This window comes from Electrophorus electricus, chromosome 2 (genome assembly GCF_013358815.1).
Source record: "Electrophorus electricus isolate fEleEle1 chromosome 2, fEleEle1.pri, whole genome shotgun sequence".
Taxonomy (NCBI): Eukaryota; Metazoa; Chordata; class Actinopteri; order Gymnotiformes; family Gymnotidae; genus Electrophorus; species Electrophorus electricus.
The window spans coordinates 2,932,054-2,948,428 of record NC_049536.1 but is presented as its reverse complement, the minus strand read 5'-3'; the positions used below and the strand labels follow the sequence as shown (position 1 = coordinate 2,948,428).

General features: G+C 41.6%; 1 protein-coding gene across 3 annotated transcripts in view; it reads left to right on the top strand.

Annotated features, from left to right (window-relative positions):
- Positions 1 to 420: 420 nt before the first annotated feature.
- Positions 421 to 16,375, top strand: part of osbpl5 (oxysterol binding protein-like 5) — a 33,377-nt gene continuing 17,422 nt past the window's right edge. The window contains exons 1-6 of one of the 3 annotated variants that reach the window (XM_035523582.1): positions 421 to 524; positions 14,134 to 14,285; positions 14,606 to 14,679; positions 15,582 to 15,662; positions 15,968 to 16,069; positions 16,158 to 16,361. In XM_035523582.1, the coding sequence (XP_035379475.1) occupies positions 14,150 to 14,285; positions 14,606 to 14,679; positions 15,582 to 15,662; positions 15,968 to 16,069; positions 16,158 to 16,361 (597 nt within the window). In that variant the 5' untranslated portion in view covers positions 421 to 524; positions 14,134 to 14,149. Of the gene's footprint in view, positions 1,046 to 14,133; positions 14,286 to 14,605; positions 14,680 to 15,581; positions 15,663 to 15,967; positions 16,070 to 16,157; positions 16,362 to 16,375 lie in introns of all 3 variants that reach the window. The other 2 variants (XM_035523583.1, XM_027015216.2) reach the window with 2 other exon arrangements.

The following is a 16,375-nucleotide window of genomic DNA, read 5'->3' as shown; positions in this document are numbered from 1 at the left end:
TGGCGAAGAACGTTTTGACATATATGGAATTTGACTTGGTGGAATTGATGCATGGCAATCAGAATAAAAACAGAATACAATAGGTAGAAAAATAGAAAACAGAACAGATATATAAAGGTATACAATGTATACATTAAAGGAATAGTGCAAGAAATATAATTTCTATATATATACACACACACACACACACACACATACATTATATATATATATATATATATATATATATATATATATATATATATATTATTTATTTATTTATTCCCCCCCCCAAGGAATTGTTTTTTACTAAACTCAAGCTAAGGGTAAGTAATATGCTAATATGAAAAGCCACGTCCCCACCGACGCCAGTGAATCCAGTTCCGAACTCCTGTCCGTGTTTATTACGTGGCTATTTGGAACGTTCCTAACTCCAATGGAATTTCCTGCCGTCTCTCGTGAGCCAGTGCGTGCAGGGGCAGCTGGATGTCTTAATGGACCGCTATCTCATTTCATTACGCGGCAGCTCCCTAGATTGTGAAAACGTAAGAAGAGTACAGCTTACTTGGTTTTCATGATCTCGTCTTTAAGTGATTTTGTTTATTCAACTCTGAGTTAGGCATTAAGGAAGAACGTCGTTGTCTGCGTTACTTTTTGGGGGAAACAACACATCACTATCTGTAGCTAGCTAGCCTCTCATGGGTTTAACCCTCCGGTAACGTTAGTTATGGTTAGAGACCCGCACCCAGCCACGTAATACGTCGTCTGTTGAAATAACACTTTTTGCATATCGTCTCATAAAAATCTCCTGTTGAGTCACCAGTTACTGATATAACCTAGCTACGATTGGCCGCCCCGGGTAGCTAGTTCCCTGTAGGATCACTAACGCTCACTAGCTAAGCTATCTTACACGAACCGACGCACAAAATTCACAAAAACGTGTGAAGTTCTGTCTGCCACGGCGTGATCTGGAGATGGAGTCGCTGGGATATAGCTGTCTCTAGCTAGCTTCCTCTCTGTTTGAAAGGGACCGAAGTAGCAACAGCAACACCGAACGAGAGAGAAGGTAATCTTTGGCCGTCGTGTCGTTTTAAAACGCTTAACCAGCTGACCTAGCTAACACGCTTCTCGGAGGGTAGGTCGGTTATAACGTAGCTAAACGGATACAATTCGTTTTAGTAGCGTTATGGATTACGGTTTGGGTGCATTTTCGGATACGGTTGTGCTGTTTCTTTGGTACTGACTGGTGCTTTTATCGTTTCTGTTGAACTGTTTGAGCTCATCTGAGTATAGAAGAATAGCTTGTTTTTTTAAACTTGTTAAATCTTAAATATAAGTTGGTCAGAAGGTCTAAAAATAATATCGTACTCTTCAGATACAGTTGTTAACCTAGATTGCTTAGAGTATAGCGGTCATGATTAGATCATTATTTGGACGTGTAGTTCAGTGTTAAATTGAGCCAGCAGCCACGTTGCTGATTCCTCGATTCTGCATTTTACTAGATGAAGGACTTGATCGGAAACGTATTGCAGTAGTGATTACATCTGTGTTTTGCAAGCAGATTGGATTATTTATGAGCGCCCGTTTATTACACGATGCATCCTCAGCACCTCTCCAAAAATAAAGCCATGATACCACAGTTTAACTGAGTAAGCTGCACATATCGATGGTTTTTTTTTTTTTTTTTTTGGGAATGTGAAATCAGTCATAACAGAACACGTATCGTATTTCTATGATTGTGTAGCTACAGTCTTTGTTGCACATCACCTCTGTCTGTAATGTACTGTGCAGTCTTCACCTTCTCGGTTAGGAAATCTACCATGCCCCAATGACCTCAGTCAAAGTCATTTGGCTGTGGAAAGTAGGGGCGGCAAAAATGCTCTCGGTTGACTCTGGTAGGTGCGCCGGCGTATGGAAATGTTGATCTTAGGTAAATTTTAATCCTGTGATCCATGGTAGTCATAGCAACGATGACCCATAGAGTTAGATGTGATATTTTTAAGTGACATTTAGGATGTTTCACATTCTTCTTTTGAAAGCCCTTCACCACTTTGAGCATAGTGGGTGGCTGAATTCAGGTTAATTATATTCGGTTCCTTTTTTATGAAACCCAATAATTGTAACAGTGTCTAATGGCCAAAGACTCTTGGAGCTAAATTTTTGGATCTCATAATCTGGGGTTCCTGGTACCTTTGTACTGTGAGTTTGAAGGAAGAGGAGGAAAATAAATAAATTTAAAAAAAAATAAAAAAAAATATTATATATATATATATATATATATATATATATATATATATATATATATATATATAGCTCGGGTTGATGAGTTTGATGTCACGATGTGACCTTGACTGGTGATGAAATGTTTGCCACCAAAATATCAAGCTCAGAGAACCCCATAACATCAATCTAATCATACTTATTAATTACTATACATTTGCATGGGTTGCTATAACCGTCTTTTGCACTGAAACTATGCAGGTCCTATGCATTAGGAATAGGGACATCTGAACTTGCTAGTTCAAGTCATCATTTTATATCAAGGTACAGAGTTAAATAGTGTTTACTGAGTCTTAAGGGGTGTGCTGCCACATCCTTTGCTAGAATAAGCCAGCTGTCATTTCTGAGTGCATCTCACCGCACATGAAATTGCTCATCCCTCACCTCATTAAACAAATCTGGACTAACGTGTTGCGTTAAGTCTACATTTGCCTTTCTAGTTTTAGACAGCATGTCTCCTGACCAGTCAGTGGTATTTTTGTGGAGTGTGCTGATTAGAAATTAATTAATTGCATCTGTTAATTGCAATTATTAATCAAGGTTGTAGTATTTGTCAAAAATACTTGTGCTTATTATTAATCCTCTTTTGCAGTTATCATGATGCCATATGTTGGCTGTAAATGTGGAGACTTCTCAGGGCATTTCTGCCTTTATTTTGAAACCTGGGAAAAATGAAAGTGTGTGGCCTGGTGTAGTAGATCTACTGCTAAACATAGGCAGCACTTTTTGTTTTGTGTTGCTTTTTTTTTTCTCAATTGTGTCCTAGTGTGCTATTGGATTAAAGCTAGTACATGGTTTCCTGAAGTATATCCACATGCTCTTCTCTTATTGGCGATCCTTTTGGACATTTATGAAGATTTACTATTCGTGGGCCCATTAGCATTGCTTCAAAGCAGAGCTAAAAGTGCTAAGCAGTGCTTTTGCTTCAGCATCCCACTTTTCATTGTTGCGTGATTTGTTTTGACTAAGAAGAAAAATAGATACACGTGAGTGCTTTTGAGCATATGTGTATACCTGCATGCATTTGTTCATTCACATACATATGTTCAAGAAAAACATCTTTCCCTGTTGATCATACACCGCTGAGAACATGCTGAAAACATACAGGCTATGTGTAGGTTCAATCATGAAAGGAAAATCAAATGGGGGCATGCAAGTGCCATGCTACTTTTTCCTATTGCCTTCAGAGTGTCTGAATCAAACTCAACGGGTGACAGTAGACTGCAGTTTAAAAGTCAAGGTTGTTGACTCTTAACGGTGGAGTAGTGTTCAGCCTTTGTGTGATTCTGATGATCTGATGCAGCAAGTCATTCTTCAGGGTGGACCACCTGAAGTTTCTCCTGATCTGGATGTAGGCCCGCAGCCTTGAGAGGCAGGAAACGCCCTGCCCTACTTTCCTGTCTCTCCTTCGAGGCTGCAGTGCAGACACAGGGCTCTCTGTGCTGCTGCGGTCACACGCGCCTGTATCACAAAGGAAACCCAGAACAGAAGAGGAGGAACTAATGCCCTTATCGCCTTAGTGAAGCCCTTGCGTTCAGTATTGAGAGCGTAAAGCCCAGTCCTAATTTTCAGTGAGGTTCGACTGAGTGGACAGTGAGCAGAGTAGAGGCGAGCTTGCTTTTTGTTCTTTGTTTGTTTGCGTTTTATTTCCCTTCAGTCTGATCCTGCTTTTGTTTGTTTTGCAAAACAAGCTAATACAATGCACCAGACTAGCATTTCACAATGTTCACAAAGATGTTCATAAAGTTGGAATGCACATGCATATCCTAGGTCAGGTTGGTCTAATAATACCACTACTAATAGTCATTTTCAGCATTTGGAGCAGCTACAGCATCCACACTTTTTTCCACATGCGGTTTTCCGCCATGACAAGTTTAAGGTGTAACTGGTATAAGCCTTAAGCACTCGCATGCTGTTTTATTGTGGCCAGTTAGGGTGTTGGTGGGTTTCCTCATAATGATGACACGTTGACATTCCATCCTGGAGTTAATGGTGTGCCCATCCATCATGAATGCCCTGCCAAAGGCAGCTTTGCCGTGCCTTTTTTCCTTCCTTGTGTGTGCTATGACCACTATAAACTGGGCACTTCGGGTGTCAAAAGATGGGTACCTCTTCTGAATCCCCCCCCCCCCCAATTACTTGAGCTCTTAAATTTTTGTTTGGATTCCAAAATGCAGCAGCAGTCCTCCAAATGCAGCTACAGTTGACATGTTTTTTTATAGATGGAGTTAGCAAATTTCATTGAATTATTGTGAGATTTTCAGTGAAGGATAGCCTTGAAAAAGGCTTTTCAGTTAGGAACGCTACTATGTCTGTTTCACTTGTAACCACCATTTAATGTTGGCTGACTAAGGTTTTATGTACATAGGCAGCAACTTTTTTTATAAAAATTTCCGCAGCCCCTTGTTTAGAATGCTCACGTAATGAAAATCGTATTGGTCAGATTTACTGTCATTTTGGCAGTGGACTTGCATTACATAACCCTTCAAAATATCACCCGAAGGCACACGGAGGCATGTACACAGAAGCAAGTCCCTACAACCATACCAATAAGCAGTGCTGATTTTGTGTGTGTGTGTATATTTATATTTATATATATATATATATATATATAAAAATATAAAATGCATATGAATGGGTTGTTTGTTTGTTTTTTTTTTAATTTTACTTTTTTACTTTTTCGTGTCCCCATCTCCTGTTGTGCTTCACTGAAGGGTTAGGCAGGCTGGACTGCACACTACTGTATTCCTGTTTGCTTCAAATAGCCAGTTTTTCTCCTCTGAAAGTACTTCGAGACTATATTTTGTGGACATTGTCATATATTGTTTGGGAGTCATGGTATGCAATATTTACAGTTTCATGTTTATAATTTCTACTGTGTTGTGTTCACACTATAGATTAAAGGATGTTACATGCCAAAAAGAAAATGGCAAAAATGTCTTAGATGCATGCAGTAAGATGTTGAATTTTGAAATTACTTTGTTGCGATCCTAAATTCTCACACGAAAAATGTACGCAAAATACAAAAAGCTTCCTTAGCTGGGTGATAATGTCAGAGGAGTTGGAATGGGTGGAATAAGCGTGTGGAGGCCTCCCACCTTGAAAGCAGGGCAGATGGAATTGACTTTAAAAGCCATTTCTGATGTTTGTGATGTAGAGCTGCCCTGAATCAGATATAGTTAAGTTGGCATTGATGAGGCTGCCGATACCCTGCTGAACCTACTGTCAACCAGTGCTCTGTAGCACACCTGGCAGAGCAGGTTGAGCAAGGTTACTGGTTCGATTTCTATGGTGCACACACACAGTGGCATACTGATTAAATATGGAAGTCGATCTGCATAATGGAGTTAGATTGTTTTGGTTTCAGCTATATGTGTATCGTTGCTATAGATGAGCATTAGTTCACCTCTACTCTGCCACATACTAAACAACATTCTCAGTGGGTTCCTGGGAGAATAGGAATTGGAGAGCTGTAATTAGTCCCTGTAGATGTGATGAGGTGCAAACACTCGGTGGTACCATTTAAAGGGGCCGAGGGTAGGCTAGTCTCCCAGTGTTTGTAAACAAATGGAACAATACAGTTCAGTAGTTTTCCATTATTCATTTGCCCCTTTTCATTTAAACCATTTCCTAACCTCTTCCCTGTCTCTCAGCGATTTGTCATGGATAAATTCATGTGAGGGGGTTGTTGGATTCTAACTTACTTGGATGTCTTCTTTTTATATGTGTGACTTGGTAATTTTTCAGTTTGATCAATTATAAAGAATTCTGTTTAATCAGTAATCAATAATAAAATAATATTTTCATAATCAAGCCCTGTTGTCTTTCAGGGAATATGATCTCAACACAAGGATGAGCACTGCAGTAGTAATATGATTATTTATAGTTCTGTTTGGTCTATCTCCTGGCCCTAACAGACTGTCTTTAGTAAGTGGCCCTTGATTAATGACAGCGTTCTCCCTGACCCAGCCACTTTCTGTTGATTTGCTGAGCCAATTTAAAACCGTCAACACGAGAGGAAAGATCCTTGACTTTCTTGCACTTCAGTGAAGTCTAGTAATCAAAGAGTCTGCTGGGAGCTGGACCTCAGAGTGGGCATTAACAGCAGGAATGCCCTCTTATGGCTGCCCACCCAACACTGCTCACATTGATCTCTTATTGGCCAATCCAGGGCTGTGTTAATTGGAAGGAGGTGCAGCTTCTTCCAGATTGTCGTTACCTTGACATCGAGCACACAGAGTATAAACAAATTAACAAAATCCTTTTGACCTTTTCAGGGGCACATGCCTCTAATGTTGGCAAGAAGTGCGTTTGTGCTCTTGCGTTTGTGCACGCGCTTACGTGAGTGTAGGCAGCAATAAAGACCTTGCCTTGGTGATATGTGGAGCTCAGGGAGGTTGGTGGTGCTTTGCAGCAGAAGCAAAGAGACTGTCTGCAAAAATCCAGCATTTTACCCCAGAGCTCTTGTGCCCTTTTCTCAGCTTTATCCTTGATTGTATTGTATAGTCTACCACTAAATATTAAACTTGTATTACATCTTGAGCGTACATTTTTTGTGCTCCTGTAGCTCACCTTAATTGATCTTGTGAATACTGCGATTGATCATGTTGCACTTGCTCATCTGGGGAGTCTATGACTGGTCCAGATAATGGCAGCAAAAAAAGTTGATAGGATATATGTTCAAGGGTTCGTTGTTGTTGCTTCCTTTTGCAGTATCAGTACATCAGGGAACTATATTGTTAAATACTGCGCAGCTTCATTCAAATGCATCTGTTTAAATCCTTCTTTTGTCATTTTGTGATTTATAATTTCAGACTTGTATAACAACATTTGACAAGCTGTATATCTGCTGCTGTCGAAGGCAAACAACTATTTGCTGACAACATATGTAGTTGTCAGTGAACATGACACCAAGCATGTCCTTGACCATCACTTAATCGTACCCGACTGGAGATTAGTCCCATAACCACCTTTTCTGCAGAAAGCCATACCACTGCCAACATTGTTCGTGTGCTATGTGATGGAAATATTTTGCTTGGTATATTTTTGGAAAGGACTGGGCTACATAATGGGGATTGAAGCAGGGTGGAGTGAATCCTTGAACAGGCGTGAGCTGATGAAAGACAAAGCAGTATCTCACTGTCACCGCAACACATGTTCTACACGCCATCAATGCTGCACTGAAACGTTGGTGCGTTTACTGATATTTTTTGTCTGGAGAAAATGACATGTTCATCTTATCTGTTTTCCCCATACTTAAGCCGTGCAGCGGAGCTCTTTTAGCTGCGTCGGATGGCCACATCTAACCAAAGCCATAAAAGATGGGACTCTTGGCAAGCTGGAGGTGAAACCTGAAACTAATGTGTGAAACCTGTTGTGCAATTGTACCTTTCTCAGCTCTGGATACCGTGTTGGATGTGGCATCACATCTGGTGATATTGGCAGTAGATGTCTCTTATAGGAAAAACAATGTAAGAAAATTGAATAATTTGCTGATTTGTCCACTCACTTTAAAGTATACACTGCCTGTGATTTATGCCCATGAACATCACATAATATCTATCTATTAAAGGACCACAGTACCATTTCAGGTAGCCATGCATACTTAATAGGTAGATGGTGGGCTACACAGCATATCGACAAGATATCCCCTACACTCCTCTTCCTAGCACCTAGCACTTTCTCTTTCTCTCTGCTAATCACCATGGCAATAACTGTCACTTCACTTCTTATTTAGGTTAGCTATAACCAAGCTGATGCGTTTGTGATGAGGAGTGGTGAGCTTTTAAAGACTTTGAAAGACACAGCCCAGTTCTGTTCTTACATCGTCTGAGTGGCACCAAATTCCCATCTGTCAAGAGTCTAAAGGAGTGGGCTGCCCAGAGGAGCTTGTTGGGCAGAGGTTCCTGTTACAGTCATTATGTGGGTTTAGTTTGAGCTTTTCCCCTTTCAGTTTCCCGATTTTTGTTTTCCCTCTTCTTTTTGCTTTGCTTCTCCAATGTTTCCAGTTAGGAAATGTCTTCACTAGACTTCATTGCTTATCATTTTTTCTACTGTCTCCTCTGCAAGCCTTCAATAAGAAATCATAAAATAAACAAAAAAGAAAAAGGCGTTGAGGTGTGTTTCCATCTAGTGGTACTTTGCCACTCCACTTTGGGGAATGGCTATCCAGGGTTTTGTTCTCACCAGAGTGTGGTTGTGTACATAATCTGCAGCTCTAAGGAGTGGCCCATTCAATTGCTAATCATTCACTATGCAAACATTTGCAGTCTCTTAAATTTTTTTTTTTTTTTTTTTTTTATTGCACATAGAGTAGTCTTCTTTGTAAGGATCTTGGCAAAGGGTCTAATGAGTTTATAATTGCTCCTGTTAAGTTTTTCTTTCCGTGAAATATGTGCATGTAGGTCATACAGAGAACAGGCTGTCAGATTTTTTAGGATCATATTAGCCCTCTGAGTTTTTTTGTTGTAGTGACTTTTAGGTTGGCTACATACGTTTTAACCTCCAAAGGTTTTATATTTTATGCCATTGTATGGATTCAACCAATAATTCATTTTCCACACAGAAAGACTGGTTTCATCTCAGTGCCTGCTCATGCGCTATACTATATAAACCTTTGCTCAAAAACAGTGTTGTCTGTAACGTAACCCATCAGTGATTTTTGAGTGTTTCACATGGTGATCTCTAGTCCGAATAAGAGTCTGAATCAGGTCACGTGAACGACAACAATTTATGACCATGTTGGTTGTATAAACCAACATGCATTCTCAATTGCAAAGAAAATTAACAGTGCCTGATGCACAATGTTACATTTATGCTGGAAAATGGCAGTAGGACAGTGGATGTGGCATGTGGAGAAACTAGAACCTTGTTACTGCTTAAAATGATCCAGAATTTAGTATAAAAAGTATTTATTAGCTATCAATCTAGCTGGCTATCCTAAATTTCTGTAAAAAAAAATTTTTAATTAATTATTTTTTTTGCCACCTATAGGCTAACGAGCTATTGCTTAGCTAGCGAGTGAGCATATTTGCTGTCCATACCAACAACCTTCCAGTATATGTTTTAAAATGTCTTGTAAAAGTTTCCATGGTTTGCCAGTGTCCTATATGTTGTTGCTGCACGTAGCACCTGACTATGTCTATGACCTTTGTCTTTATACCCGAAGGTGAAAATTAAGGGCTTGTTCTGTACCCATGCTAAATTTAACATCTGCGTGAGACCTGCAAGACGACCCCTTCCCCCGTTAATTCACGAAGCAAAATAAATACTGTGCATGACCTTCTTGACACTGGTAGCCCAGATGATTTGCTTACTCAGGTTGCCATCACTGGTTCATGCTTCACCTGAACCGAATGAAAACAATGTGGTGTCTTTCTGCTTATGGTTGGCTGCATAATCCGTATTGAATTTATTTTTATAAAATGTCCATCTTAATTTCTGCAGAAATCTGTGTGATGGCTTGACGCTGGAAGACTCTCACCCAGCTTAATGAGGTGATAGCTTTGAGAGTAGTGCCAGAGGAGAAAGCAGGATGACTGAATAGGTGTTGCAGGATGCTATGCTGACACTCCACAGTGGCCAGATCAGATCATGCAGGGCTCGTTAGGAACGAGAGGAGAAGGTTTATGTTTTCACTTGCTTTTCTGAGAGAGTCCCCCCCCCCCGCCTCCACACACACACACACACACACACACACACGCACGTGGTACAGAAGCAGAATAAGCATAATGTTACCTGTGATCTGAGATGGGGAAGTGGGAGTTTCGTTGGTTTGGTTTTTCCTTAAGCCAAGTTCAGTGTGGTAATTCGAGTCAAAAGCCAAAACCTTTCAATCAATGGCCCCCAGACGTGGGAAGACAAATATAGCCATTCAGTTGGGAAAGGTCAGTAAAGGTCAGTGTCACAAGGGACTGTGCTTTTTGTTTTGTTTAGTTTTTTCTCTCGTAGGCTCAGTCATGTTTAACATTTTTCTGCATGGACTCTTCCGGGTCGCATAAATCCAGGTTTTTCTTACATTCATTTCATAGCTCTTTCCATTTCTTTTGCTTTTCCCCCCCATGTAACATGCATTCCCATTTCTGAAGGGAGGGTTTATTTTTCACTGAAAAAAATAAATAAATTTGGCACTACTATCAAAACCAAATAAAGATGCAACATGCACGTTCATTTAATCTGCCCAAGGGAAAGAATAGCAGTTTAACTTGTCTTTGTTACATCTTAGCTTATTTGTTTATTACTTTGGCATTATGATTGTACGTCACCTGCTGCAGAGTTCTGTAGGGTCGAAATGCACGTTGCCTTGTCACAGTGTAAATGGGCTTTGGTTTTGATCTTCAGCGTCGGTGGTGCCCATCAGAGAATCCCCTTTTTCACTTTCAACTGTTCCTAAACACCCGCTATTTTCACAGCAGTCCTTCCTGTCCTGGCCAAGGCTCTGGCAACCTTTTTCACTTTGCATTTCTTCTACGTACACAGAAAAGACGTTTGCATATGAAGAAGGGCACTAGAATAAAGAACTTGGAGAGCCAATAGCTTAGGTGCGTCATTGAGATATCTACACAAAACAGGCTGCAGGTGATTCTCTGAATATCAAGTGGTACAGCTTTCAGCTGTAAGATACATTTGTGTCTTCTACTTCACGATGAATAATGGTCCAATGTTCAGACTAGAATGCCTGCAGGAGAAGCTCTCAGGACATGACCAGGCATTTTCTTGTTTCTGCCTTAGCTTTGTGTGGTATTATTCTTATGGACTTTGGTTTCTCTTTGAAGGCTCTATGTTCTTGTTTTTCACCCATTCTTTGTCAGAGGGGAGAAAATTCATTAAGGCCCATACAAGACAGATTTGTTTGCTTACCCTGCCAGAGCCTGTAGTTAATGTCTCAGTTACAGGAAAATGGCCTAAAGCAGCAGTAATCACAAAAGACTTGAACATCCTGATGAAATGTCACCAGTTTGGATTTTTTAAAACATAGTTGCCTCACCCAACCCCCTTGGGCAGCAGCTTGCTTTTGTATTTGTTTGGCTTGCCTATGAAATTTGAAGTAATAATTAATACAACTCGTAACTGTTAGTTGTTAGCGCTGATCATCTACTCTTATGCTTCTAGGTGTTCATTTTCAAACCGGTCTTTGTTTTGGGTTGATCTTTCAGAATTAGGCCGTGTTTACTTGGTAGTGGCTGTGCACGTCAAGTGTAAATATGGGTTAAGCAGGCGTTTAAAAGCACGCACACACACACACACACACACACACACACACACACACACCTACCCACCTATTCCCACTGAACCTTTCCAGAATTGCGGGTCAAAGAAGCAGATTGGCATAATTACCATTACCATCCCAGCAAGGTTACAACTATTTTCAAAATGTGTCTCATATAAGAATGTGGTGGGTAACCATAAGGTGGACTGTCATTGGTTGGGCAAAGAGTGTGTTGAACAGGAAGCTATGATACCTGACTTGCCCCGTGCAAGAGACTCTGAATTCCGTAGTGGTTTCTAGTGACGGCCATAAAACATACACACACACACAGAAGACATCATAAGACTCTCAATTAATTATGAAAGAAGAAATTGATTTGTATCATATGAATATTCATTGACATTCTTCAATTCCAGGTCTTGATTGGTTTGTGTCTTTTGAATAGCTTCTGAGAGCTCTGTGCTTGGGGTTTAGTGTAGTGCGCTTGTTTATAGTGTCATTTAAAGGTCACTCTTCATAACTCATTGATTCTTTAACTGACTCTTTAACTGACCTTGCACCTCTTGGGATTTTCCACTTGGTTTTGGTTCAAACTGGACTTGGCCCATATGCCTCCATAGGCTTTTTTTGTGTGTGTTGTAGAAAGAGCTAAAATGGGTTTAGTAGAAAGTAAGTTTTAGGTTTCAGTGATGGGCTGAAAGATGGCAGCTGGCAGGGTCTGAGGCAGGAGGACTCTGCCTGCTGTGTTGAGGACAGGTAGGGGCAGAGTCTGCTTGGGCCAGTGAAATGTCACCACTCTCGTTGTTTTTCATGTCAATAGCATCCCCCCGCCAAGTCCATTTACAAAGACTACTTGTGGTATCTGTGTAGTGGAATGGTGGGGTTGGAGACCCAATTTGGTTGCTAAGAATGCTGGTAGACCATGACTGCTAATATCCTAGACTCTGGGCAGGGCTGGTCCATTATGCCAGCAACCGTGTTAATCTATGACTGTGCCTACAGGAGCTTGTTAATAAGATCTGTACACATGGACTTTTGTGTACTTTGTCTGTGTATTACAATTTGAATAAAGTAACTTTGCCTAGGAAATAGGCACAGGCACTATTTTAGGAACATCAAATTTGGTGCCTTTTCATTTTGGTTTGCCACATTTGGGCAAACGGGCCTGAGAGTTTTAGCTAGGAGTGACGGAGCATAGCGTTCTTTTTCTTACTTTGCACATTATTTGGACTCTGCTGAAACAGGCACCTGCAATAAATAAGCTTATGAAACACACTCGGCTCTATTATCTAGGCCAGCTCTTGTCATGGACACACACAGAGCATGGGCAGAAAAACCTCTTTATGTAATACCACTTTTCTATATATTTTTGCATTCGCTTAATGCGTGATGTTTAGTCTGGTTTGAGTGGGGGGGGGGGGGGTTCCTGTTTTTTTTTTGACCCCCCCCCCTCCGCTGCCGCCCTGTGCAAAGCTATGTAATCTCCTTAACAGATGACCAGCCAGATGCTGAGCCAATCATATCTTTTGTAAACTGTTATTGGACCCGCCCTTGAGGTGTGTTGCCGAGCTGCGGTTGGTCTTGAGAGCTGCCGCTCGGCAGGCGTGCAACGAAAGCTAGCTGCAGTGCCGGAGAGGGAGGGAGAGAGAGGCGTTTTGTAACACTGCACCTGAATTACTTGGAGGCTCCCACACCCCACCTCAGAACCTCACTGCAGCAGCAGTGCTATTTTTAGCCCTCTTTCAAGAGCAGAAATTATGGTGGGAATAACCTGACTCATGCTCAGCTCTGTGTATCACATGAACTCATAAACACTTGCCTGCTATCGTAACGTGTGAAGGACACTACGGCCTCTGTCTTTGTTGGGCAAATGCAACACCCAGCAGAGTCACTGCTACATGTAGCAAAGACATGAGGATGCATCCAAAATGCATTTGCAGCTATTTTATTTGCAGACTCCACCCATCCATGCATGCTGTGGACACAAAGGGTTGGGAGAAATGGTGTGTTCTCTAATTAATGCCTCTTCATTCAAATCAGCCAAGCATACCTTGTAAGTGATTGAACAATTGTAGATCACGAAAAGCACACCTTTTGTCTTATGTTCGTTTGTAAAAATGCTAGGAAACGTTGTTGGGTCTACCCCCCCCCCCCCCCCATTAGGACCCAATGCGCATAGTGCAGATTTCAAAACATTTGAACTATCATAAAGAATGCCAGTTCTGTAACTGTTAGTAATAATCTGCCATTCAGTATTATAGTTATGAACAATTATTCTGACTTACTGTCATTTCTGCTCATTGTCCAGTGTGCAGTATATTAGCTTTTGGCATTGATGGAAGCACCAAACTGTATTGTGTGTAAGAACCACAAATCAGACTGTAAAAATCTAAATGATGCATTGCAGTTACTTTTGGTCTGCATTGTTTTTGTTTTTTGTTTTTAATATTATCCATTTGTGTTGCACAGTTGCCCTGTGGCCCAACTGACAGTAACAATTGTCCTCGCACACTTGCGTGGACATGTGCAGGAGAACACACACACCAGATATGGTGTCGGGCCACACCACACACTAGGACACTGTCTTACTGGACCACGTGAAGTGGCAGTTCTAGAAAGAGATTTGCCACATCTCTCTTTCTCTCTCTCTCTCTCTCTCCTTCCAGACTGGCCAGTGTGGGAATGAAGGAGGTGAATTTGTTCCATCGACGCTTCTCTCTCTGTCCCACGGCCACGTCCCCGCCCAAGATCGACCCGCGCACGCTCAGCCGTAACCTGTCCTACGGAGGGGACAATGAGCTGTACTCACTCAGTCCAGGTACCCATCACCGCTGGCCTCGTGCTCGCCGGCGGGCACGCCACACAGACATCCTGCCACCGCAGGGAAGCACCCCTTTCCCCCTTCCACACTGCCCCAGTCGGTCAGCCTGGTTGCGGAAGCGTTGCGGCTATTTCTCCTGACCGTTACAGCCGGCTCAGTAGAGCAGATCTCAGTAAATGTCACCCGTATAAATAATTCTCTTTACATAAACGTAGCCTCACCTTGTGATTCTGCGCCGCCCTGGTGGATACATGAAGCAGATGTGTTTGCGCGTGTGGGCGGATGCATGTGTGTACGTGCGTGCCCGTGTTCCACAGGGAATGAGTCGGAGAGTAACGGTGTTCCCGGGCAGACGGACGAGGTGAGCCCCGCCCAGTCTCCCAGCACCACCGTGAGTCACTGCCACACCTCAGCACAGCACAGGTTCTGCAGTACAAGCACTCTGGGTCTCGAGAACATGCCCTACTAGTCACTGCCTGCCTCGTTTACTTCCTTTTACTTCCTTGTGTGGTCATTTTGAAAGTATTTCTTTCATCAGTGTAGTCTTGACAGTTAGGCTTAATAGTAAGGCCAACGTTGGATTTCCTGTTGCAAACTAACTTTTTTTTTTTTTCTTTTTAATCAGAAATTATCTTCGGTTGGTCTGCTAAGCAAATATTCCCTTAAAAGGAATCCTAATGCCTAATACTGTATATACATTACATACAAATCCAAAATATAGTACGCTTATACATGTCATATGCAAACGTGCAGAGTGAAAATGGGTTACAGCATTAAGGTTGTTGTTCTGGACACAGCTCCCAGCGTCCTCTAGTTATGAAGCTGGTTTTGGGCTAATTTTGGGAGGCAGCCATCTTCCTTGTCTCACATTCTGACCAACGCAGCTCACGGAGCAGAACTACTGCTATTGTGGCCACTCTGAAAGGAACGTTCTGTAGGTGCAGGATGGCTTCAGTTACAGGGTAACATGGAAAATGAATAGGGTGGTGAGTCTAAACTTAGAGCTAAGTGGCAGTGGTGTAATGATGTTGGCCTGTAGAAGAATCCTTTTTTGGTGGGGTGCATTATTAAAGAGTAAAACTTGTGTGAACATTAGTGCTTTTTGGTTTTGCCTGAAGTGATCCTAGATTTGGCTTGCTTGTCATTGATTTAATTTTTTTTGCTATCTGCCTCTCTTTCTCTCTTTGTTTCTGTCCATCTTTCTCTGTGTCTGTGTACCTGCCTCTCATTCTGTGTGCTCTCTCTCTCTCTCGGTATGTATCTGACACTTTTCTCTCTCTTCCTCTTGTTTAGTCGGAGTCAAAGATGTTCATAGGCCTGGAGAAAGAGAGTTCCTCACCCACTGAAAAGCTGGCAAGAAAGGAATCTCTAAAGGTCGAATGAACCCTTCCTTTACACAACATTCTTAAATAAAGTTTGAGCATGCTTGTATGTAATTGAGTTCTAAAAAATGAGACTTCAGATGTGACCTCTTGGCCTGTGTGAATATTTCAGAGCACCATGCATACATCTCTGGCACCACCTTGTGGTTTGATAATGAATGAATGAATCCATAGACATCCATAGCTACAATAATTAATTTATTGATTGATTTGATTTATGTGTTTAATTCAAATCACTATGTACAATCCATTACCATAATGGCTTGAGTGATGTACAGTTTTCACTTTTGTCTTCAGGTACAGAAAATGAATTATCGTCAGGAAAAAAAGAGGGCGACCAAAGAGTTATTCAGCGCTCTTAAAGACCCCAGTGTGGTCATAATGTCTAACTGGTTAAAGGTACAATGTCACAGTTGTTAAAACACACACGTCATTTAAGTTCAAAATGTCAAAAATGAATCAAAACAATTATGCATCTGTCCTTCAGATCCGGGGAACTCTGAAGAGCTGGACCAAGCTGTGGTGTGCTCTGAAGCCCGGAGTCCTCCTGATCTATAAAAGCCAGAGCTTGGAGCACTGGGTGGGGACCGTGTTGCTCAACGCCTGCAAGTTGATTGAACGGCCATCAAAGAAAGATGGCTTCTGTTTCAAACTCTACCACCCCTTAGAAAAGTCCATCTGGGCCATGAAGGTTAGACATGGCTT